The 27212-nt window shown below is 42.2% G+C and overlaps 1 protein-coding gene across 2 annotated transcripts in view; it reads left to right on the top strand.

The window, feature by feature from the left end:
• Positions 1 to 27212, top strand: part of LOC311236592 (S-adenosylmethionine synthase-like) — a gene marked incomplete at its 3' end in the record, with an annotated part of 34681 nt that overhangs the window by 2164 nt on the left and 5305 nt on the right. The window contains exons 3-9 of one of the 2 annotated variants that reach the window (XM_084324280.1): positions 8818 to 8895; positions 14143 to 14265; positions 14964 to 15076; positions 15605 to 15748; positions 17921 to 18139; positions 24430 to 24612; positions 27000 to 27133. In XM_084324280.1, the coding sequence (XP_084180406.1) occupies positions 8818 to 8895; positions 14143 to 14265; positions 14964 to 15076; positions 15605 to 15748; positions 17921 to 18139; positions 24430 to 24612; positions 27000 to 27133 (994 nt within the window). Of the gene's footprint in view, positions 1 to 8817; positions 8896 to 14142; positions 14266 to 14963; positions 15077 to 15604; positions 15749 to 17920; positions 18140 to 24429; positions 24613 to 26999; positions 27138 to 27212 lie in introns of those variants that run through there. The other variant, XM_084324281.1, reaches the window with a different exon arrangement.

The raw sequence follows: 27212 nt of genomic DNA, 5'->3' as shown, positions 1-27212 counted from the left end.
TTTAGGGGCAAAAGGGGCCCACTTCACGGCACGTTGTATCGTGGTGAAGGCTTCAACGTTTTGGTCTAAGTGCTCAACTACTGCTGTATCCACCTGCGACGTATTTATACGTAAGGTGAATAATCTAGTGCCAACCTCAGTTCTGTCTCGTATTACTGCGCAAACCTGGACATGTTGAGACATGTCTTAGCGGTGGCTTTGAACTTGCCATTGGGGGTATGGCCGTTGGCGCCTAGGGGTCGCTGTCCAATAGGAGAACGAATATTATGGTCTGGCCTGTACCTAGGTAAAGGGATATTCCGTGTATATATACAAAGAATATACAAGGGATATCAGACGATATACAAATATTATACAATATATCTCAAGTAATAAATATATATATTCGGTTTAATCTGACCCTAGGTAACACGGGTGATACATTCTCAACATTAGGTACGAGGTATGATGAATTGAAAATGGGGGACCCTGATGTAAACAAGACGTAAACAATTTCTCTGGTCTGTATCCCCTTAACAATTGTATGTATTGTACTGTACCCATTCTGCATCTGTTAATAAAGTTTTCAATCAATCAGGCCTCTACTCTATAAAGTCAGCTCGTTGCATTCCTAGATTCATTCACAAATTGCATGCGTGTGTGCCGCCCATCGCATGCGTGTGTCACTGCTTGATGACTTCTTCAAAAAGTCCAGTTATTGATTGATTGAAAACTTTATTAACAGATTGCAGAATGGGTACAGTACAGCTCAATACATACAATTGTTAAGGGGATGCAGACCAGAGAAAGACTTTCATCTTGTTTACATCAGGGTCCCCCATTTTCAATTCATCATAACATATATGACATACATGACATACAGATAGACAGTACTGCTACATCTATACATTATGACATACCAGATTTGCAAATACAGTACTGTTTGTGATACGAAAATAGTCCAGAAAAGAGAGTATATACATTTGACGTAGAAACTGTACATTGGAGGAGGTTGGGTTGGTGGGGGGGGCGGGGGAGGTTGGGTAGGAGGGGTGGGTGGGGGACACTGTACAACTGTACAAGCAAAACTGTACAATATTGACAAGACCATACTTGGTCATTTACTGTATTATTATTAGATTCATTCCCACCACGTCACATACCGACATGGACTGCTTTGTGTTTGTTTTATATCTCGCTCTCGCTGTTTAATTCGATTGCTAACAATTGCCAGACACAACCAGAAGAGAAAATAAGTAACACTTAGGGGGTGTAACAATGCATTGATGCATCGATCCGAAGATCGAATCGTGGTCAAATTAATATTGAATCGTTGCCTGAATAATCGTAATCGAATCACTGTGGGGTCAAATATTTACACCCCTATTATTGACCTATAGTCCATTCATGCAGAGTGAATCAGTTCCCCCAGCCACATTTGTGTATTCAAAAAAATTTGGGGAATTAACTGATCGAAAATTCATCTAATCAAATCGTGGTCAAATGAAGAGATTTCATGATGCATTGAATCGTTGCCTGATGAATTGTAATCGAATTGTTGTGTGGTAAAATATTTACACCCCTAGTAACACTGCGTTAATTTGGCTAACTTTACCGGTATTGCATCAGTCGCAGACAGTGCACATGTGACATGTGCTTGAGAGCCAAGGTGGGGGTGGTTGTTGTTACCCGGTTAATGGGTTCATTCTGCTACAACTGTGCCAAATAATCTCCAAGTTAAATTCCTTTTTACATGCATAATGGAATTAGTCCTGGAGGATTAACGTCACACGCATAAACACAAAAGACTGTAGTCGAACTAGCTATGTGGTTATTAAACTTTTAAGGCGATAAATGTGTGACCAGCTTGTACCAAGATATTTCGAGGCTCATGTAGGAAAAGTGATGGCAATAAGAAGCCTGATTTAGCGAACACTGTACATTGTGAAGAGCTTATGCTGATCTGTGTAGTGTAATGGATTTGTTAATTTTAAGTAAAATTAAGATTGCCCTTCCTGTTCTAAAAATGTATGCGGCCACTTTGAGGTAAGAGGTACAGGAACTATCATTAGGAACGGGATAGCAAGTGAACCCAGGTCCCAGAACTAAAATCTACCCACCCACTCCCACCACTAGCGTACAAATGATTCCAGAGGAAACGCTGTACTATGTAGTAAACTTGTGTAGTTATGTCTTACAGCGCAAACACACCAGTCGCGCAAGCAGGGGCGTAGCTGGGGGGGGGGGGTAACTTAGGATGATTCCAAGGGCCCAGCACTGGGGGGGCCCAATTTTTTTATTTTTATTTTTTTATACTAGACATCACTCGGGTGTATTATTGATGCTCTCATTGATACTATGTTTGTTTCTGAAGTGTGTGTGTGTGAGATATATAGAGAGAGAGGGGGGGCTTTGGTAGACTATTGCATTGGTCCATTCATTGAAGATGAACGCAATGCGACATCCTTTACTAGGCTCACCCACCAACAGTGCAGGTGCTGAACTGCTGATCCGAATGTATAGGTAAAAACCATATTATGCGTTTTCATCAATAAAAAAATGGCCAAAAAAATTTCCGCTTTCGCGCGCTCGCATACATTCTTTCATGGGGCCCAGAATCTGGAGCTACACCCCTGCGCGCAAGCAGGCACTCAGGTTCCGTGCGTCAAGAGCGTGCATGGCCGGGCACACCAAGTCCGACTTCAGAGCGGGCGAAAGTGCACGGAGGAAGGCACATTTATATTGAAACAGCTGTAAATGCCTAGTCTATTGCGAAGTCGGTCCCCGTTTGAAGATTTTTAAAGATTTCCAGTTCCAGTGTTCTATTGTCCATTTTGCATGTGTAACCAGTTATTATATAATTAGTTAGAATACATTTTAGAATGATGATCAGTGTGACTGTACTCCTGAAAAAGTATAGTAATATGGTTTATTTGTATTGGGAAAGATACAGACACATTAGCTGGTTGAACAACATCTATATGTGTGGTAATAATGCAGATATTGAGTGTATTTCTGTGACAATGCATGTGGCGCACGCCTCTGAATCCAACCAAAGCCAAAACGATCGCTTCCAGCCCGCGAGTCGCGCGCCCGCTTGCGGCCGGTGGGTACAGCTACGTCAGTTAACATGGGAGCGAAAGTGAAGCGCTGGTCGCCCGCCTGCCTTCGCGCGCGACTGGTGTGTGTGCTATAGCCTGTCTGGCACACAGTGAGCGTCTCCATTGTCTTTATAACTTGGCTGCACCCCAGCTGAGACTGCCACCTTTCACAACCTGGTCAAAGCTGGCTGGGACTGTTGCATCATCATAGTTTAGCACATGTACCACAGTTGTTGTTGGTGTGATTTTTGAAGGGTTGCCTAGCAACCGGAGAGTTTACAAGAAATGCAATGGAGACACAAACCCAACCATACCATGCTAGACCATGGCTAGCCCCAGCCAGGCTGAATATAGTTAATGGAGACAAGGCATTAGTTGCAAACCCCCTGCCTGGGCCTAACAAAATTAATAGTTGGTTTCAGGTTGGTTGTCAGTTTGGCCATGGGTAGGTAGGGAATTTATTTTATTTTATTTTTTTATTTTATTCTTTCCCACGGCGACTATGGATAGGGAATTTCTTTATTTAATTAAAATGTTCACAACAACATGGATGCATGTACTCTGCCAGCAGGTTTAATATCCATAATACTAAATGTTTGACTAAGATTTCTATGAAACTTTATTTACTTTTTTTTTTTTTTTTATAATTTTTTCTAAAAACTCATAAAATATATTGGGTCGCACCTAAATCGGCAGGGTCGGTCGGCAACCTGAAACCAACTATTCATTTTGTTAGGCCCTGGCTGATGTAGCAAGTAGAATTACAGTACAGGTTCCAGTCTCATCAGCTGATGGGAGCAGGGGATCTAGAGTTTTGTGGAGGGGGTGCACCACTGCTTCGGGGGAAAACCTATTCCAAGTACATGACAATACAGGGTGCAGTCTCACCAGCTAATATGGGGGAGGGGGGCAGCTCCATAGCAACAGATTAGTTTACCACTCTACCCTAAATATAGGTGCTAGGGGGCTAATGGGTGGGAAGTGCTTCACACAGCAGTACAATAGACATAAAATGAGCATAACAGAGACTGATTAAAAGCAATGCATAGAATAAGAGAAAGGGTTGACTTGCATAGTTTAAAACCAGTCTCTCCCATTAAATGGTCATAAAACACTTTAGTTGGAAGTTACTTGGTTTTTTTTGTTGGCCATTTTGATTGATTGTCCTGTCATTCATTTAGGTCCATTGTATTACACGTGTTTTTATTTTATTGCCTTCAAATTATGCCGCTCTTTTTAATTACTGCATGTCAATCAGATGACTAATCCATAGTATTTAATATAAGTTAATGTATTCAGTGAGGGCAGAGTGTGTGACTTTTCCCTTTTTGATGTAACACACCTGTCTCCCTCTCCCGATGCACCATGTCTAGAACAAGCAGGTGTGCAAAAGACACTTTTATATACATTAAGATTCTGCGTCTTTTGAGATACTGGAATCTAGGTAAGCCTATACAGAATATGAAGGTATACCGTCATGGATCCATGCAAATGTATGGTTCTTCTTTACTATACCATCATCCACTATATATAGCCTACATATGGTAAAATATATATTGGGGATGCACCGAATGCGAATTTCTTGGCCGAAACCGATACCGAAAATAATAAACAGTTGGCCTAAAAAACCGAATGCCGAAAATGATTAATATAAATATAATGTATTTTTTTTTCAGCTACCTGATTATGGCAAAAGACATGATTATGGCAACTTAACTTGAATAATATTAATAATCACTTATGGGCCCATAAAACATTTATTCAGCACTTTTGAATGCATACATTAATTCCAGACTGACTGCTGAAAGATTGTACAATTTAAACATTTTCTCTTTGCATACAACAAAATGTGCATTAAAGTCAAGTGCATTTTCTTTTCTCTGTAGGATAACTACAACAAAGTGCATTCAGAACAAAGCCAAGGTGCTTTAAAACTGCATAAAGATCTGCATAAAGTCACACACGAGAGGGATAATAGCTTATAGCAGACTTAATGATGTTACTGTAGTGCAGGGGTGGGCAACTTTGTATATGGTGAGGGCCACAAAATGTCCACAATCAATCTGGGGGGGCCGCATTGTTTATCGGCAGTCCCGCCAGTAGTACCCCATCACTCAAATAGCCCATAATAGTCACAGATGTGATAAATAAGGTATATAAACAATTATAATTTGTTGTAACTTTGTTTTTATTCCATTTCAAATGCATTTAGTAATGCAATTTCAACTTTATGAATTTATAAACAGCTGAATTTAAAAGTATTGCTGTAACCCCAAATATATACACAAATGATCAATTATAATTAAGGCTTCTAATAAAATAAATGTATGAACTTAAAGCCCACTGCTCAACAAACACAAAGCAGCATTCCTGCTGCATTTCACTACAACAGTAAATCAAAAGTGCAATAATAAATGATTTTGTTAAATGTATAAACTTTTATCCTGCTACTAAACAAAACATTATAACACTGAAATGCATGTTATGGATATGAAGCACTCAGGAATGTTTTGTTTAGTAGCAGGATACAAGTTTATACATTTAACAATCATTTATTATTGCACTTTTGATTTACTGTTGTAGTGAAATGCAGCAGTAATGCTGCTTTGTGTTTGTTATTAGTGTTATCTGAACACTACAAAAGTAAACAAGTAAAGTGCAAGTAAAGTAAAGTGCAATACTACATGCCTCCCATTGACCCTTTATCAAACTGGCATGACATTCACCCTCGCCCCACAGTGGGTCAATAATGGTTATAATAATAATAATAATGGTCCCCTCTCTACACCTCCATCATCTCCCCCCCCTCTCTACACCTCTTCATCATCTCTCCCCCCCCTCTCTACACCTCTTCATCATCTCCTTCCCCCCCTCTACACCTCTTCATCATCTCCTCCCCCCCCTGTCTTTAATGAGACACTTGTGGTCTCTCCATTTGGCGCACAATAGCAGGAATGTCAACTTCAATGTTTGTGCATGCAATCTGTATCAGATGAAATAATGTTTCATCCGACAGCCTGTTTCTCTCCTTTGACTTGATGTGCTTCATGTTTGAGAAATTGCTCTCACGTATGTATGTGCTCCCAAACATACTGGCCATAGAGAGGGCAAAGTCCCTGAGGAGTGGGAAGCGGGGCTCAGGTAGCAGTTTCCAAAACGAAATCCCCCTCTCATTTCTCTTTGCTTGAAAAAAAGGATCTGACTGTAGCTTGCACAGTTCAAGCTGCAACGGTGGGGGCTGCTCTGACACCGTAGCGGTGAGGGGGCCGGCAAACAGCGCTATCCGTGACTGCATGCCGTTGAAATCTTCAAACCGATCATTGAATTGCATTTGCAGTGTTTCAATGTCGCTCCTGTACTTTCCGACGGCTCAGCCATCGGATTTCTGTGTGTAGCTGCAAGTCGCCATAATCAGTGTCCATCTCTTCCAAAAAGGAGACAAACTTTCTATGGTTTAGTGACCTGTTGCCTCCACGAATTAGATTGGTAACCTTGGTAACCAAATCCATAACATGGCTGTATTCAAGCTTCTTGGCACAGAGAGCCTCCTATATCAGATAAAAAAAAAGAAAAACGATTTAACGACTCTCGCATATAATTTGACTACACTCGACTCGCATTGGTCATTATAGTGACGCACAATAGATGGAAATTATGTTAGCGAACTTACCTGATGTGTAATGCAGTGCAGCATTGGACACTCAACGCCACTCTGCCTTAGAAGCCCGGCGAATCCATCGGTAACAACAGCCGACAGTTTATCAAAACCCCCATATTGCTGCACGGCACTTTCAACAGCGTTGAATATGTGCACACTAGGGCTGACCCCTATTAGTCAAATAGTCGACTAATCGATCGAAAGGAGCCATAGTTGACTGCCAACTCTTCTTAGTCGAATACAATACAAAAAAATTAAAAAATATTATATATATATATATATATATTTTTTTAATATTTGCCTGGGGCCGCATGGAACGTCGGTGAGGGCCGCATGCGGCCCGCGGGCCGCCAGTTGCCCCTCCCTGCTGTAGTGGCTACTGTCATAATTCATGGAATTATGGAAGGTCTGTTGTATTTACTACATCTCCTGTGACTCTTAGCGGGGGATGACGTAGCTTACGAGTGAAAGAGGACCGGAAGCGTTGTTGGCTAGCTTAACGTTAGTTTAAAAGGTTTTAACCGCGACGGGCATATAGTAATGGCGAGGATATAAAGCATGTTAAAGACTCATTTATTGGATGTGTTGCTCGCAGAGTTTAAAGACTCATTTATTGGATGTGTTGCTCGCAGAGTTTACATAGAAACAGCGCGACTCCCAAGAGGAGTTAGTTATCACTGGCTGCAGAACGCAGGAAGAGCTGCCAAGCTGCTCACGTTATACGTTGCGCAAAGTCTGTAGCTGCGTTTTGATTACGTCATCACAACACTTTAGGTTACGAACGTTACGTAACCCTGTTCTTTGACATTCTGTGATATATTTTCGGTGCTAAAACCCTTTCGGCCGAAAATGCCTTTTTAACCATTTTCGGCCGATCATTTTCGGCGGCCGAATATTCGGTGCATCCCTAATATATATATAGGCCTATACAAGAGAAACAAAAGATTAGTTGCAACTTCGTCCTTCAACCAAGGTGCATGAACTAGAAAAAAACAATCTAGGGAGAAAAATCCAGCAACTCTTTGGAGGCCAATGGATGATCTAAGAATAATGGACTTTATTCATACAATTAAAATTACACTTTTCAGCAAAGTGCCTTTATCAGGTTTACATGGTTCTACAATTAAAGTAGCATTAATTGTAGATATATACTGTATTTTTAAGTTGATCAGAAAAGATTCCTTGCTATTTATTCTAAATAGGACTGAAAGTTATATTACAAGATACATACATGAAAAAAGACGTCATATTACATTGTAATGTATACTGGAAAACATCAAATGGCGCTATACCGTCAAAACTCAGAAAAATATAGGCAATATGATATTTTGGGCATATCACCCAGCCCTACTAGAAGCACATATTAGCATTATGCTAGGCATACTAGTGGAAGTACATAGGTGATTAGGTGGGCATTGGGCATTATAACCCCCCCCCCCAGCCCCCACCCTCAACATCCACAGAAAAGTTTAGCCTGATGCTAAGTTGCTAACAAATTACAACATCTTCTAATTAAATGTCTCAAAACAAAAAATGCTGCCGCATGTGCTTTTCATGTCGTTTTCAAATTACTCATGAAGAGACACGAAGCACAACTCATGCCTCACTTTCACTTGCACATCGACAGCAATCGAGGCAACCATGTAAAGGTGCCAACCTGCTCATTGGGAGCAGTTAGGGGTTAAGTGTCCTGCTCAAGAACACTTCGACACGCTGCTGGGAATCGAACCAGGAATGTTATGAACATTCCAGCCACTGTCGCTGTAAAGATGGAATGTGGCAAGTCAAGTATTCTGCAGCTGATCTCTTCTTGGCCAGGTTCTGATGTGTGTTACAACACATGTGTGTAGGGACATTTGACTCGGCCATTGTTCCATTGCTCTGCCTATATGTTGATTTTGTGGAGGAAGCCCACCCTAATATTAAGACAGGCACACCACAAATAGATCATCCAAGGCGATAGAGATGATGGATAAAAAGTGCTTAGTGTGTTGAATGTACAGACTTCCTTCAGCTACTGCTGGTAACTGAATGTGGAGGTCAGGAAGGTATATTGACTTGCTCTTGTTTGCTTCACAGATAAGATTTGTGACCAGATCAGCGATGCGGTGCTCGACGCTCACCTCAGACAAGACCCAGAGGCCAAGGTGGCATGTGGTGAGGATGACTTCCTGCTGACATCACACCTCTTTAAATAAACCCTGCATGCAGCTGCTAGTTTCCAGCCTGTTGACTGGACCTGAAGACACAGACAGCTGTCCACTGACTCACTGATGGACTGACTGATGGATGGACGGACTGACTGATGGGCTGATTTATTGACTGGACTCACTGACTGACTGATGGACTGACTAACTGCTGGACTATCTGACTGATTTATTGACTGACTGACCTTTTTGTACATTTAGCAGTTTCAGTTATTTCTCAATAAACATGTCTTTACCTCGAAATCATTTCGCAAAACGGTGGGATTTTGATCAACCGTAGGGATGGACAAAACTCACAACATTGCTAATCGATGGTCACTCGGGTCTTTATTCGATTTTTTTTTATTCATTACAGGTTCACGGACAGGGAACAAACTTAACTTTTTGACTTACCAGCCATTTGGCTGGTAGATTTTTTTAAAGTACCAGCCGGGCAGATTTTTTACTAGCCAAAAATTATAAATAGCTTTTTAGTATATCGCCATGTGTTATTATTACATATAATACTCTCATATGCTATTTTCAATTAATATCATAAACAACATAAGGAATATTAGCATAATTTTGAGTGGACTGAAGGAATGAGTCAGCGTTAATAGTTTTAAATGCAAATAATTTATTGAAACATAGAAGTGGGGTCGGGACACACAGTGTTTCAACTCACCACCCCTGCATCATTGTAGTCTGTCTTCAAACTTCCACTACTCTCGAAACTTTTTTATATTTGAATATCAACATTATCTGTCCATCCTCAGTAATCCTCAGTTTACTATAATATACTCCTGTCCTGAGTCCTGACTAGTGACTCCGTCGTCTTTCCAAACGCACGCACACACACACACGCAGGGAATGGAAGAGTGCCCCCCCCCCCATTTCCCTTTCCTCAGTGCTGTTCACTGTGGCTCTGCCTCGTCTGATCGTCAGGATTAGCTTGTTAGCTTACGTTGTAGTGATTGGTACATAAACGTTCATTTCGGGCGATGTGGGCATAAAGGAATGGCGACGGTGCAAAGCATGTAGCTGCATTGGACTCGTTGTGAGAAGAAAAAAAACATCACAGACTTATTTCGCGTCTGTAGGCGCACTGCTGTGTTAACGCTGCTGTGTTGACGCTGCTGCTCTGTTTTCAAGAAAGTGAAACACGGAGTGGGCGGATATCATATGACTCGCGGAGTTGCTAGAGCGTTTTTCAAAATAAGAGTATCATATGAACCTGAACGTTGCTAGCTGCCGGAGCCCAGATATTATGACTGGAGCTGCGCTTGGGGCGGCAATGAGAACCGCACAGGATTTTCAAAATAAGAGTATCGATATGAACTACACGCCAGCTGGCGGGCAGACTATTATTTTTAGCCGCCAGACGGTAAATCTACACGCATTTGGCGAATGGCGTGCAGTTATTTTGTTCCCTGTTCACGGACCTCGGTGTTACCATAGGAAATCATTCTGAAATCCCAAAAGTGCAATACCGGCCGCATCCTGCTAGGTGGCAGTATCGCCCACCCTTTGAAACCTTATTTCACACTCTGTGTTACATCGTATATGGTTCGGGCGGAGAATTGACCACTTTGAAACGCGTTCAGCACACTTGAGGCATATCCTGTGCCACTTCGTGTCAGGGACCCGATCGACATTAATACTGGAAATTGCAATCAGAAAATTGGAATATTCTTTTTGGGATACCTCCTAGTAAAGGTAAGGACTATATGACATCAATTCCACCTTGATCCAACAATGATTTCGCATCAGAGATTCACATTGATCGCCTCGAAATTCCGTTGCCCAAGCGTATTTACCATCGAAACGTGTATAGACATATACACTGGTAATGGCGATGCAATCACTTGGAATTATTCTTTTCGGAATACCTCTGGCTAAGGTATATTCTATGTCTATTTTACCGAACCTGAAACGTGTTTTTCTAACTATCACAGTTTTCTGTTTTACCGGACGTAAAACATGCTCGGCAAACACGATCACAGTTTTGAGTTAAAACGACCCCCCTCCCCCTTGATGATTATGTGAATGTACAATATGTACATGTTATATACCTTTTAATTTGGGGTTTCAGGGAATCGACCAGAACGATTTGGGCTTATTGCACATAACACGTTTTATCTCGCGAGCTATGGAAAAAGACTGGATTATCTTGGAAATGTGCAATGTTTAGCGTGTAATAAACTACAAACTACAGTGTGTAGATTTTTTTTTTTTTCATGTTGAACTACAAGTATCGTCTGTCAAATGAGCCACACCATTGTCTCCACAGCTATAATACAGAACACACACACAGCTCTGCAAACATCGTGAAACATAGTGGCAGAGATGGGGACAGCTTATGGCGCTGAAAGTGTTAAGGAAGCAAAATATAACTATCTCTATCGTAGAAAAAAGGCGATTTCGGGGTTAACTTAATTGTTAACATCCCTAATTGAGATGCATTGTAGAATCGAATAGAATCATGGACAGCTGCACTTCTTCAAACATGATCTGAAATAAACAAAATCTAACCTTACTGTCATGCACTTGTCCTAATAAACTAACCTACACTGTAGCACTCAACACTTTGATGAACATTGTTACTCAGCTCAGCTGATAGAGTTGTGCCCTTCCTGATTACTTGTCGTACAGAACTTGTAAGTCGCTTTGGATAAAAGCGTCAGCTAAATGACTAAATATAAAATGTAAATTAATCGTAAGGCCAGTGGTGATTCACAGGTCTAGTACTAGGGGTGGAATAGTTCACAAAAATCACACTTTGGTTCATATCATGGTTTTGGGGTCATGGTTTTCCATTTGTTACAACGAGAAAAAAGCCCATTGCTAATTCAAATAGTATTTTGGAGAGGGTGTTACTGAAAAAACATTTATTTTTAATCAGAGTTGTGGGCAGTCTGAAAACCTTGCTCTGGAAATCAATTCCTCTGTGTAGACCTATAGTGGACGTGTTGGAGAATTCTTTGATAATTCTGCATTGTATCTTTTCCAAGTTTGGAAATTACCTGTCAATGGTTACGTTGTGGCATAATGCACTGAAATAACAAACGCGACTGCATTGGGCTGTATATAGTTCACTATAAATAACAACATTAAGGATTTGATTATGGATTTTGCCCTGTCTGAATCTAAATGCAGAGTTTGTTTTGTGTAAATAAATTTGGGAGAAGGAGTTGCTTCCTTCAGCTATAATAAGATCTCTCCTTGTGCTGGTAATAGATGCGATGCGAACTGGCCCATAACGTTGAATGTATTGACGTTTGCATATAATTGTTAGACTAGAAGTCTTTATTTGTCATGCAGTTTTAACACGCGCGAGATGGGCGACCCACAGGAACACACACATGCACTGAGTCGCCGATGAAATGTCTCTCTGCACTTTTCCCATCCCGTTGTCCTTCCCCCCCCCCCCCCCCATGGGCAGCCGGGAGCAGATAGGGCGTCAACGTGAGCCGCGCCCCGGGGACCAATCCAAGTGCTCCTGTCCGTCTTTGTCAAGGACGCCACAGCGTTAGCGATCTGTTGTGCATGTTTTTACATTGGGTTTATCTTATCGGGGGGGAAACCCTTGCGAGCACGGGGAGAACATGCAAACTCCACACAGAAAGGCCTGGGAGATACCCCACCCGAGTACCTGGCATCATGGAAACCTGGTCCCCAAGCGGGAATCGAACCCTGGACCTTCTTGCTGTGAGGCGACAGTGTTAACCACTACACCACCGTGCCGCCACCTTGTGTAGCATAATTCTCCATCGTTTATCGTAGACGGAACTAAATATGTAATGCCCCCAAACAGCAGACTTAAATTATGCTGGAGAATAGTATGCGATATAGCTTGTCTTGTCCACTTAATGTTTCCAGAAGCCTAATAGCCATTTCCATTAACCCGCCTGAACAAACTTAAAAGGTCCTGCTCGGTTTTACATTTAAATGCAGTCGACATGAATTACAAGTGTTAAAGTCACTAGTACTACTGAACTTGGCATTCCTTATTCTTAGTCTTGTGTGGAAAATAGTCAAAGGCCAGTTACAAAATCACTCCATATACACTAGGGGTGGGGGGAAAAAATCGATACGTAGTAGTATCGCGATACTTTGTGTGGCGATACATACTGTATCGATACAGGGACGCCAAGTATCGATATTTAATTATTCATAAAAAATTTAAAAATTTGTATAAGGAAGTTGCATTGTTCATTTCAATACCCGTAATACCGTAATTCCTCTAATAGTAACCCCGGCTTGTATTTGTTTCAACTGTAGCGGGTACCAGGCTTGTATTAGGAGGAGGCCTGTATAAGAGGGAGGCCTATATTTAAAATTTTCAAACGGATCATAATGAATAAATCAACATTTTGTGTCAGTTTGAACCCAGTAAAATGTACTGGGTTCATTTATTGAAACCAAGTACTGTATGAAATAGTAAACAGTGCAATTACAGGTGGTCACTGGTCATTTCAACGTTTTCAAAGTGAAATCGAGTAACTAGCTCAGTATGCAGCTCAGTATATTAGTAACCCGGCTTGTATTAGGAGGCCGGCTTATAATTGCTTAGCTCAAGAGCGCACCCGGCCATTAATAGAGACCCGGCTTGTATTTGAGACCCGGTTACTATTAGAGGAATTACGGTAGTACAGTAGTCCACACACACACATGTGCATTCAGTTAAGTTGGAATATGACTAATACAAACAGTTCAGTTTGTCAGGTACATGCAACACAGATTACAGTGTTTATATCTGTCTGCTTGAGAAAATACCATATTCTGCAATAAAAATTATTGAAGTGAGATGAACAGACTGAACTTTATTTTATTAGATAAAACACGTTGACAAAGTTTGACTTTGCAGTTGAAAAAAGGTAATAAATTAAATGTGATCTCCCCCCCCCCCCCCCCCCCGCAATACTCAGCGTATCGCGATAGTATCGTATCGTGAGGTCTCTGGCGATTCCCACCCCTAATATACACCCCAGGAGTATTCAACAACAACAAAGGGATCCACACCAATGTGAACCGAACAGTCTCTAGGTGTCCCGAACCATGGCGGTCGAACTGAGGGGTTCTAATTTTTTACACAAACAATTCCATCCCTAGTATCAACGCATGGCAACTGTCCCACCTCCCCAGGCAGTGCCCTATTGCTGGTATTGTACTCTGTCTACTATTATACTGCCCTGATATGAACCTCCTCGTCCTCCAGAGACCATGGCTAAGACGGGAATGATCATGCTGGCGGGGGAGGTGACATCCAGGGCCAACGTGGACTATCAGAAGGTCGTCAGGGAGACCATTAAGCACATCGGCTACGACGACTCTTCCAAAGGTGGGCTGATTATGCTAGTGTAGCGCTGTGGGTGACTGTGTGATGGTAATGTAGGTGGTTCTCAACCTGTTTTGTATCGAGGACCCCCAAATGAAGGCACATTAGACTTCAAGACGTAGGCTGCACAGTGGAAACTGGCAATATTGTTTTTGATCTTTTCAGACCAGAGTTAGACCCGGTTTAGAAGAATCAACAGGCTTGCTGGCGATGTATTATTGGCCCATTACCCTGGGAATAATGTTAAATGTTAACATTACGAAGCAGAAGGAGGCCAATGTCTCCATGCCTGTTTTGAGGGCTGTTTCGAACAAATTAACAGAAGGTATGCATGCTTTTTATTGCCATTTTCTGAGTAGTTTATTATTGATGAGGACGATTGATGATGAGCATATTACCATTAGCCCCACAGCTTGTGGGCGTTTGTGCCATTTGCACGGCCAATCATAAGTCCCGTTGGGCAGTACATATGCTTACTTGTCAGAAGATGCAACAATGTTTTCTATTGGTGCGCAAAACATGGTGGTGTACTCGTGTTTCTTCATTACTGTCGGCAGCACCTTGGTGTCGTCTGTGTTCTAGACGTGACTTTGTTTCTCCCTCCAACCTGCTGGTCGGCACCCTCTCTGCGGTGTGGTATTTCATCACACCCCTAATAGCAATGATTATTATTATTAAACATGATTGTTCCCACCCCTCAGGTTTTGATTATAAGACCTGTAACGTGCTGGTGGCCTTGGAGCAGCAGTCTCCTGACATCGCTCAGGGCGTCCATCTGGACCGCAAGGAGGAGGATGTGGGGGCAGGAGACCAGGTACTAGGCTTCCACTGTCTTCATGTCAGCGAAAACCAGGGAGGATTGAATATTTACTGTGGTGCTCTCTGCTAGAAGGTGGGAGACGGAAACATGGAAGTAAAGTAACTTGTAACTATACGTCTGAGTGGCTGTGCATTGAATATATTGAAGCCTGCTTCTGAGTTATCACCCTGGTGTCGGGTCCCAGGACCTGGGAGCAGACTTCAGTGGGCAGCAGCTCAGTGTGTTGGGTGGTCTTTAGGCTGGGCTTGGACACCTTTACTCCATAGAAAACCTATAGTTTGCTGAACGTCCTGCTCTCTAGTTTGTAAATAAAAAAGAAACCAATGGGTATATCTAGTTGGAAGTCGGTGAGCTAGATTGGTTTGAACGATGCTAACAACCCTATGTTTATGTTCTCTGTTGGAGAACTTAAGTGAAGTGCGAATGCAGAAATGCTACAACGGTACAAGAAGCGCCTGGTGATTAATTCAAAACGTGAGTACGCTGTAGGGTTTGTGACTGGTCTCATTCCTTCTCTACCAGGGTTTGATGTTTGGCTATGCCACCGATGAGACAGAGGAGTGCATGCCTCTCACCATCATGCTGGCTCACAAGCTCAACTCCAAGATGGCCGAACTACGCCGTGACGGAACCTTGCCCTGGCTCCGACCAGACTCCAAAACTCAAGTGAGCCACACCCTGTTGTCCCTGGTGCAGAAACGTTTTTATATCATTGCTGTTTCCAACTTCAAGTCATATCTTTCACAGGGTTCCCACAGGGTCTTAAAAATACTTACATTTCATAAGGCCTTAAAAAAAATTGGTTCCAGTTGCCGACCGACCCTGCAGATTTATGTGCGACCCAAATAAATTTTATGAGCTTGTACATTAAAAAAAATTAAATAAAAATCAACATCTCATGAAATGTCCGTGTGTGAAGACATTACAGCATAGCTTCAGAGTGCTTTGGTCGCATTTTGCGACAAGAAATAAGTCCTTTGTTAACAGTTTGAGTGCCAGCCATTAACATGGTTAAATGCCAGCACCCACTTCAATGATAGCGTTGTGATCGCATAATCTCTGTCTTAAATTATGGCTATGTGTCTAATCTGCCTGTCGCTTATCTATGACTTGTTTGCAGTCAACATTTTCGAAACGGATTGTTTTTTAATCGGTTCATTTTTGTTTTATAGCATTTTGAAAAGCCCTCGTTTTTCAGGAAAATGTATAGATTCCGTGATAAAAGGCATTTACTGGAATATTCTAGCATACACAAACGTTGTAATTTTTCAGCCTATTTATGAATCGTTTTCAAATAAACGGTAGATTATCGATAGTATATGTGTACTTATGCACGATATAGAGGTGGGCTGAAAAATCTATTCTCATTTCCTCATCAGCGATCACAGCTACACACACACACGCATAGGGCAAACGCTGAGATATAGGTGAAAACGGCTCTGATTATCCTAAGACTGGTAAAATAAATTCCTTACCTGAGATCAGATGTTATCCAAAAAGATTATTCCAATTCCTGATCGCCATTCCAAATATCGATCACGCTTATTGATTACAGTGTTGGTACTGTAAATGCATAATCCACACGTTTTCCGGGCCGGCGAGCACAATCGATCCTTCAGTTGGCTTGACGGAAAAGTAAAATGAGGAAACTGGCCGCGTCTATATTAATCCCAGCCGAAGAGTGCGTCGCGTTTCTCTGATTGGCCATGACGCCCATGTGACCGCGGCGCGCGGTAGAGCGGAAATAGGCTGCTGCCTCCACGTCAAGAAAGACAGACAGGCATTCTATTGCCATGCTCTGCGACAAACCCTAACCTTAACCAACTCCGAAATAATGCCTAAACATAACCTTAACTTAACCCTAACCTTAACCAACTCCGAAATAATGCCTAAACTTAACCATAACCTTAACTTAACCCTAACCATAACCAACTCCGAAATAATGCCTAAACTTAACCATAACCATAACCTTAACCTTAACCAACTCCGAAATAATGCCTAAACTTAACCCTAACCTTAACTTAACCCTAACCTTAACCAACTCCGAAAGAATGCCTAAACTTAACCGGCGAAAGAATGCACGTTTATAGTGAGAGATGATAAACGTAAAAAAAGAAAGAAAAAAGAATTGAAGTGATTCGAACTTGTCACCAACGTGTCTCGGCCAATCAGGGAAAACGCGGAAGCACTCGGCAGCACTCTTCGGCTGGGATTAAACAATAGGCAAACTGGCCACTCCCCCTGCATCAGTGTAAAGTAATGGGGTGCACTTACACAGGGAGAGGCGATAGGGGGCGGTATCTTCCCAATTGAGCTCAGAGAGACTCTGCAGCACTAACCCGAGGCTCGATTGATGAAATATGAATTAAAATCGCCAATAAAAAAAAAAAAGTCAAACAAACGCTATATAGCGTCGGGGGCACTCAACGGTCGGCATGAACTAACGACAAAACGCGTCCGTGGCACTCAATGTGTTAACGGCAAGTTAATCTGCATGTTAGCTCAAATAACTTGTAGATTGGGCCTTTTAAGTTTGAATGTAATTTCTTTTTCATTGAATTAAAATTGTATTTATTCGTACATGGAATTGTTACAGTCCAACAGTACATATAGTTCACTTAATATGCTCCACTAAATTCCATGGCCGAAAGGAACGGGAAGAAGAAAATTCTTATTGTACCTGCCCCTACACACATACAGTACACTGATAGACTAAGTGCAGTGTTTTACCAACCAAACAAAATGTACATACTTATTTTGCAGAAATGGAAATGTCAACACAATTCAATTTAGGTTAATTAATTAAGTGAACCCAACCCCGTCCTCCTTGTCTCCTAGGTGACGGTCCAGTACCGGCAGGATCGTGGCGCCATGCTGCCGATGCGTGTGCACACCGTGGTGGTGTCGGTACAGCACGCCGAGTTCGTCGGTCTGGACGAGATGAGGAACTCTTTGAGGGAGAAGGTGGTGAAAGCCGTAATTCCCAGCGTCTACCTGGACGACGACACCATCTACCACCTCCAGCCCAGTGGGCGCTTTGTCATTGGAGGGCCACAGGTAACCTGGTCTGAGTACAAATGTATATTGTGGGCATTGTGCACATTATGGCCTGGTCTCTGGTAGCTCCATTGGTTATGTTTCACTATGGAATTCTAAGTTCACCTGAATTCAAAGTGGGAAACGTTTTCATATTCAAAAGGCTACTTTACTATGTAGATTATATGCACATACTTGAACATTTTGATTAATTGAAAAAGGTTGCTACATTTCAATCCCTCAAGGGATCTTGTCAGGTTACACAGACAGTTTTGCTAGCTCACTGAATTAGCAAAACGTTTCCCTTTTTTGTTTTCATGAAGGGAAAAAAAACGTCATATTGTAGTTAGGGCTGACCCCTATTAATCGATTAGTCGACTGATCGGTCGAAAGGAGCCGTAGTCGACTGGCCAACCTCTTAGTCGAATATAATACATTTTTTTCATGTATTCATAAATCATTCTTTCCAAAAGAAAAGAGGCCTAGAAGCGTGGCTAACGCTAATGGCACGCATACCAGAGGCTAACTGCCTACGAAAACAGGCACAGAGGCACTGAAAGAGGATTTCACCCATCTAATGAACACACTAGACAAATATCAAGATGTATCCATCAGTGGACCAATTGCATGCTTTCTGCAGAGGACAAGAAGCCTTCAGTCGACTCCTTCAGACATTAAGCACCCCCACAGCCCAAATGGAATGATAATTTTTTTTAATATTATATACCGTATATATATATATATATATATTTTTTTTTTGTCGACCAATAGTCGACTAACAGAACATTTTGGCCAATCCTAGTCGACCATCCAAATCCTTAGTCGGGGACAGCCCTAATTGTAGTACAGAAATGGAAGAGACTGACGTCACCACTGCACTGCTGCCTTACTGCACTGCTGCTGCCTTACTCAGGGGTCTGCAGGTTTAGCCCAGTCAGATTTAAGGCTTTTTAATGCCACTCAGAGTGAAATTTAATACCAATTTCACAATAACAAAATGGCAAAAATCACGCAACGACACCAATTAGTTTAAGTTTAGGGACACATTGGTCTAAAGATGTTTATTAAAACATAAAGGAGTAACTGGATTGGATGAAACAAAGGGGTGACAAACATAAATATCTCTCTGTCTCTCTCCACTCTTCTCTCTCTCATGTCAGAAGTCACCTCGCTGGCAGACTGCCGTCCCTCTCTCTCTCTCCATTCCTCTCATGTCAGAAGTCACCTCGCTGGCAGACTGCCGTCCCTCTCTCTCTCTCTCCACTCTTCTCTCTCATGTCAGAAGTCACCTCGCTGGCAGACTGCCATCCCTCTCTCTCTCTCCACTCTTCTCTCTCTCATCATCTCATGTCAGAAGTCACCTCGCTGGCAGACTGCCGTCCCTCTCTCCTCTCTCTCTCGTGTCAGAAGTCACCTCGCTGGCAGACTGCCGTCCCCCTCTTTCTCAACTCTTCTCTCTCTCATGTCACACAAGTCACCTCGCTGGCAGACTGCCGTCCCTCTCTCTCTCATGTCAGAAGTCACCTCGCTGGCAGACAGCCGTCCCTCTCTCTCTCCTGTCTCTCTCTCATGTCAGAAGTCATCTCGCTGGCAGACAGCCGTCCCTCTCTCTCTCATGTCAGAAGTCACCTCGCTGGCAGACTGCCGTCCCTCTCTCTCCCGTCAAAAAAGTGCAACAGTAATATACAATGTACAGGTGATTAAACTGGGTAATAGCATATATAGTACTACTATTGAGTAATAGTGCAGATCAGATGTATGTACAGAGTTGTATTAGAGTAGTATTAATTAATGTGTACAGTGATACAGGTATAAAGACACTATGGTAGTAAGTCGTACTAGCCAGCAGCGTAACTAAGAGTAAGTAAGAGATATGTACAGATATAGTGACCTGGGCTTGAACTATGACCTCTGCCAGTGGGTCTTGGACTTCCTGACTGGCAGACCCCAGGTGGTGAGAGCAGGCAACTGCACCTCCTCATCCATCACCCTCAACATAGGGGCCCCCCAGGGCTGTGTTCTGAGTCCCCTCCTCTACTCCCTGTACACACACGACTGTGTGGCTCAGCGGAGTAGCAATACAATCATCAAATTTGCTGACGACACAGTGGTGGTGGGCCTGATCTCTGCCAACGACGAGAGGGCCTACCTGGAAGAGGTCAAGGTCCTGGCGGGATGGTGCCAGGAAAACAGCCTCTCCCTGAACGTCAGCAAAACAAAGGAGATGATTGTGGACTTCAGGAGGTCGGGGGTCAAGGACTACAGCCCCCTCAGCATCGACGGGGCACCGGTTGAGAGAGTCAACAGCTTTAAGTACCTCGGAGCCTACATATCCGAGGACTTGACATGGACCACACACATTGACAGTGTTGTGAAGAAGGCATGACAACGCCTCTACTTCCTCAGGCGCCTAAGGAAGTTCCAAGTCAGTCAGAAGATCCTTAAGAACTTCTACTCATGTACAATAGAGAGCATCTTCACCGGCAACATCACCTCCTGGTTTGGGAATAGCACTGCACAAGACCGAAGCAGACTACAAAGAGTGACACGTTCAGCCGAACGCACAATTGGAGGGGGGCTCCCCACCCTCCAGAACATTTACAACAAGCGTTGCAAGGGCAAGGCTAAGAGAATCATTAAAGACTCCAGTCACCCGAACAACTGCCTCTTTGAACTGCTGCGGCCAGGCAAGCGATACCGGAGTCTCAAGGCGAGCACAGAAAGACTCAGAAGAAGCTTCTATCCCCAGGCCATCAGGCTGCTAAACGAACAATGAATGAACACTACACAACAACAACCACCAAACGCACATAGCACACACATCCACACGCACACACTCACTTTAAACAAACACACTGTAGCACCCACTCCACACACTTTATAGCACACACCCACTTTAAACAAACACACTGTAGCACCCACTCCCCACACTTTATATTTATTGATGAAGGATTGCACTACAACTCGTACACCTTACTGTAAATTGTACCTAAATTGTACCTCATCCCATTTCTGCTTTGCACTAGATAGTACTGTACATTAGTACACTGCATAGTATTGTATATTATATGGTAACTCAGAACATTGTACATATGTCTATACCGAACACTGTGACCTCATTTTCTTCTTCTAAATTACATGCTACTATGTTATTTGATACTATCTTGTCTAGCACAGTCTCTGGAGCGTAACAGTAAGAAGCATTTTGTATGAAAGTATTCTGTACTTCTGTATGACAACTATTAAAGAAACTTGAAACTTGAACTAGTATTAGTAGGCTGCAGCAGGTAGTCCTACCTGAGATGGCGCAGCTGAGGTTTTCGGCAGGCGCCGAAAAGAAATGCGAAATACTAGTTTGCAGTAGGGATGCACCGATATGAAAATTTGCCACAGATACCGATTGTTCAACTAACACAATCGGCCGATACCAATATTTGTGGCAAAAAAAATAAAAAAGTATAATTTTTTTTTATATATATTTTTTTATTTTATTTATGAAACTACTGTATATTTGTATGTCTCTAAATGTTTTGATAAATTGAAAATGGAGGACCCTTATGTAAAAAAGCCGAAAGTCTTTTTCTGGTCTTCATCCTCCAGTCCACTGAGCTGTACTGTATTGTACCCATTCTGCAATCTGTTAATAAAGTTTTCAATCAATCAGACAAATGTATAGAAAAGCTTTTATTATAACCATATAACAAACAATTATATTATTGTTTATGAAAATGTTTTAGCCCTATGCTTTACTATTATTTTAGGAATGGCAACAAATAAAATAATAATAATAAAATGAATAAATAAATAAATAGGCTACACATCTCTCTTTTTGTGTTACAAATTGTGCTCACCGATATGAACATAGGCCTCTTTACTTACTTAAAAAGTTTTAATAAGAGAGCACTATCTCTCAACCAAAGCAATGCAACAGAACAATTTTGATTGACAGTCGATTCTGCCAATTACGTCACACCGCTTGCACCCGCCTCTGCTGTTCTTACCACCAATCGGCAAGCGCGTATTCGTTTTTTACTTCCGGGATGTCCGTCATTGATTTTGACGAGAGCTCAACAACGTAGCTCCCCGCCGGCCACGAGTGGACTACCAGCGCTCCACAGGAGTACTAAACGAGGCATAATGATTTTATTGCAACGAATGTTATAATAAAAGCTTTTCTATACATTTGTCTGATTGAAAACTTTTAACAGATTGCGGAATGGGTTCAGTACGGGCTCTCTGAGCAAAGGAAGGAAGTGAGAGATGAGTAATGCTTGCCATGTTCCGGTAAATACGCTGATGTTATTGAACGTGTAACTATATAACGTTAATGCCACAAAACGAATGCCTTTGTTAATCACAAGTAGTAACTTTGATGCAGTAGTGTGTGTGTGGGGGCGGCGTTGTGCAGGTCGCTTGACTGAAACTTTTTTCAAAGTTTGAACGTGTGGACCAGATTGACGCGACACAAATTGATGGATATTTATCGGCTACTGCCATCGGCACATTTGAGCTTATCGGCCGATAGGCCGATGGCAGTCAACAAGGCACTTATCGACCGATACCCGACCGATATATCGGTGCACCCCTAGTTTGCAGGCGGGTTTTGTTAATAGAGGTATGCTTTCACTCCGATCGTGTTTGCAGCGGGCCATAATGGTCTTTGACTGGGACCAACCATGATGCAAACACTGGGTTGTCGAGCCAGTTCTCGTTAAATTTGCACTTTCCCATAAATAATGCAAATGCTAAACTTAACGTTATCGCTTGCTAACGTTAGCTATAGACTCCGTTGCTGAAATAGTTCCCGGCCAACATAAGGACCTCTGTTGGTTCCGCTCCATTCCGGTCTGCGTGATGCTACAAAACGGTAAATAAAAAGTCTGACTTTATCTCCGGTTACCCGTTTTCCCCCCAGATTTCATAATGAAACATAAGATGACATGGCATTTTATCTTTCCTGTCTATGGCATTTTTAAGACCTCTGAAAGATGGATTTAAGGCATTTTAAGACAAATTAAGGCTTTAATTGTTGCCTTACGGCACTGATGCCTTACTGCACTGCTGCTGCCTTACAGCAAAAAGGTCCTGGCTTCCAACCCCCAGGGGAGGCCTTTCTGTGTGGAGTTTGCATGTTTTCCCTGTGTTCGTGAGGGTTTTCTCTCGTAGCATTAACACTTTGAATGCCAGCCACGACATAACACGTGTTAGAAGCCCGCCCCCTGAATGCCCACCACGATAATTAGCGTGAATTTTTTTTTATTAGCGATCTGAATTCATATTTCATCAACCGAGTCTACCGTTGGGAAACCAGCCCCACCAGGAGCTCAGATGTGAAAAAAGCGGCCCCTATCGTCTCCCAGATGGTAATGCACCCTTTTGGAATGGACTCAATGAAAATGGATGAGTTTTTTTTTCCGGAATCCACATTTTACTTCTCACGCATGTAACCGGAGATGATCCCAGTCATTGTGGAGCCTCCGAACGGCGTGTAATATGTGTTTTACAGTATACACGTTGGATCAATAAAAGGATCGATTTTTGGAATGGCAATCAGGAATTGGAATAATCTTTTTGGATACTATCTGATCTCAGGTAAGGAATCTATTTTACCAGTCTTAGGATAATCAGACCTGTTTTCACGGAGATATAAGCTTTTCCCCCATGTGTCATATGGCTGTTTGGCTGTGCGAGCGATCAGGAAATATATCCGATCAGATATCGGATCGCGGCCCCAGCGTGCATACGTACACATATACTATCGATAATCTAGCGTTTATTTGAAAACGATTAGAAAGTTTTTTGTGTATTCTAGAACATTCAGTTTATTATGGAATATTTTTATTTCCCTTGAAAACGAGGGCTTTTCAAGATGCTATAAAACGGAAATGAACCGATAAAAAAACAATCCGCTTCGACAATGTTGACTGGAAAATGAGTCATTGATAAGCGACGGGCAGATTAGACACATAGCCATAATTTAAAACATAGATTAGGCGATATTAACGCTAACATTGAAGTGGATGGTGGGCATTCAAGCACTAAATTGTGCGCCCCCTGCTGGGCACTGAAAGTGTTAAAGACATACATGCTAAGTTGCTCCTACCATTGCCCTTAAACCAAGGCACTGGCTTTCGAACTGGAACTGGACTGTGGCTGCTCCTGAAATAGTTATGATGATGAAATGCAGAGGATATTTCCTTTCCTCCTTTTCCACTGGGAATTGAACCCCTAACCCTAGTGCCTTGCTCTACCCAGAACCTCAGTCTTCATTGGTTAAATAAACAGACTACTACCTGTTTCCCTCCATGCAGGGTGATGCGGGTCTGACGGGTCGTAAGATCATCGTGGATACGTATGGGGGCTGGGGAGCCCACGGGGGCGGGGCCTTCTCTGGGAAGGATTACACCAAGGTGGACCGCTCTGCTGCCTACGCTGCACGCTGGGTGGCCAAGTCCCTGGTGAAGGAGGGACTTTGCAAGAGGGTTCTGGTCCAGGTAAGGTTACCCTCTACACCGCTACAGCACCAGGGAAGGGTTACTAAGATAAGATAAGATGATCCTTTATTAATCCCCTTGGGGAAATTCAGGTGTCAAAGCAGCATGGGGGGGGGGGGGGGGGGGGGGATACAGAGCTTCACAGTCCGATAATATACTATAAGATACAACTATAAGATACAATATAAAAAGTACAAAATACAAGATGGTACAAGGTAAGTAGGTATGCCTACAGCAGAATTACACAAGGGAATACGGTGTATATATACCCATAATATTTGTATACCTGAGACTGACTGTATATAAATAAATATGAGCAAATAAATAAATTAGTACTGAAGACACTATAGTGGTATGAACAGAATTAACACTATTACTGCTGGCCACACCTCAAGCTCTCCCAAGAGAGAGGTCTAGAGAAATTCACACTATAATAGGTAGGGCTGTCAGTTTATCGCGTTAATTAGATTAATTAATTACTAGGGCTGACCTTCGAAACTTTTTTTGGCAATCGAAGCTTCTGGGCCGAGCTTCGATTTTAATTCGAAGCTTTGAGAGAAAAAAAATTATTATTATAATACCGGTATTTTTTTTTTTCTTTTTTTTTTTAATATATATATCTTATGTTGTGGGACTTGTACAGCACTTTGGTAAACTTTGTTGTTTTTAAATGTGCTCTATAAATAAAGTGATTGGATTAATTAATTAAGTAGCCCCTTTCGTGACTGTGACGCAGCCAACAAGGTTTCACTCGGCTGCGCTGCCTGGGTGCAGTGGGGCTGCTCTCACAGCCAACGACATGACATTACATAATTATGTTGCAACCTTCGTCTATCAAGCAAACAATTATATAAATATTTATATGTAGTTGATACTAGAGACAAAGGCAGAATTCGACTTAATTAAGCACGTTTTATTAAGACATATTTTTATATGGGTCGGGACACTTTAAAAAAGCAGCACAATGAACACAAATCTGTCCGACATAGTCTTAAATAACAAACGACATTGCTTCGCTTCTTCGTCGACATGTCTGCTGCACATGTCCTTGTTGTTTTCAACACAGATAATCTCCATGTGCTTGTTGTAGAGAGGTGGAGTCGAGGCGCCGCTTACTTTCGTTTCATTGGAATGGAGGCGGGAATTATAGTTATTAATGGGTTGTAAGTGTTGTAAGTGTCCTATCAGGGAACAAACTTAACTTTTTGACTTACCAGCCATTTGGCTGGTAGATTTTAAAAACTACCAGCCGGGCAGATTTTTTACCAGCCAAAAATCCAATTAGTATTTATATTGTAACGTTTGGCCACTTTAAATCATTGAACAGAGAGGGAGAGAGGTAGATAGATAGATAGAGAGAGAGAAGGCAGGCCTGAAAACCTACCTGTTCAAAAAGGCCTTTGACTGTTGGCTTTTTATTTTAATTTGATTGCGCTTTTGTTTTAAAATTGTCTGTTTATACTATGTTTTTAATTAACTATGTTCTATTTTTATCTTTTTATTCTGTATTTTATTTTATTTGTTTTACTAATAACTATTTTATTTCAATTTTTTTTAAACTGTTTTAACCATGTAGTGTAGCACTTTGTGATCCCAGTGAACAAAAAGTGCATTACAAATCCAATCTATTATTATTATGTGTGGCTGCCGCCCTGGCGGACATCTGTGCTCTACTGAGTGCACCTTTCTAGTCTAGAGAGAGAGCGCTGATTCTCCGTAGCTGAGCAGGGTTGCATTTTGGCAACACAAGTTGGAACCCTGGAGGAAGCGATATAAGGAAACGAATTGCCAATAAATGTGAAGTTATCTTTGAACCTGTTGCAGGGAATATGCCTCCACATATTTGGTCAAATCAAATGCGAAATAGTAAAATATCAGAGCACAATCAAAAACGCGATTGCAGGGTTTTCTTGTAGGCTAAAGAACGGGTGATGTAAGACCTCATGTGTGTCTCATGTTACAAACTTGACCTCGTGAGCAGAGCGCATCTCATTTACATTTAAGGTTCATTTGTTTGTAAACATTAGAACGGACACGTGACACACACACACACAGTTTCAACTCGCCACCGCTGCATCATATTGATGCCGAGCACAGCCGAGTGAGCCGACCCATTACCTGCCGGCCGATGCAGTGTATTTTGTTAGCCGCCAGGTGGCGGGCAGACCTTAAATTCTAGGCGCCAACCAATAAATCTACAAGCCAATGGCGCTGGGCGTGTAACTATTTTGTACCCTGTGTCCTATGTATCTGCTGCTGTGTTGTAGGTGTCCTATGTATCTGCTGCTGTGTTGTAGGTGTCCTATGTATCTGCTGCTGTGTTGTAGGTGTCCTATGTATCTGCTGCTGTGTTGTAGGTGTCCTATGTATCTGCTGCTGTGTTGTAGGTGTCCTATGCCATCGGAGTGGCCCATCCTCTCTCCATCTCCATCTTCCACTACGGAACCTCCAAGAAGAGTGAGAGGGAGCTGCTCGACATTGTCAAGAAGAACTTTGACCTTCGTCCAGGGGTCATCGTCAGGTAGAGTGTGGGCTCATGCACTTTGTTACAAATTCATTATTATTAGTATGACCGGCTGGGTAGAGTAGATACGGACTGA

Source organism: Notolepis coatsorum (genome assembly GCF_963971535.1).
Source record: "Notolepis coatsorum genome assembly, chromosome: 11".
NCBI classification, from domain to species: domain Eukaryota; kingdom Metazoa; phylum Chordata; class Actinopteri; order Aulopiformes; family Paralepididae; genus Notolepis; species Notolepis coatsorum.
The sequence above is the reverse complement of the archived record's forward strand: the minus strand, read 5'-3'. Positions and strand labels throughout refer to the sequence as shown.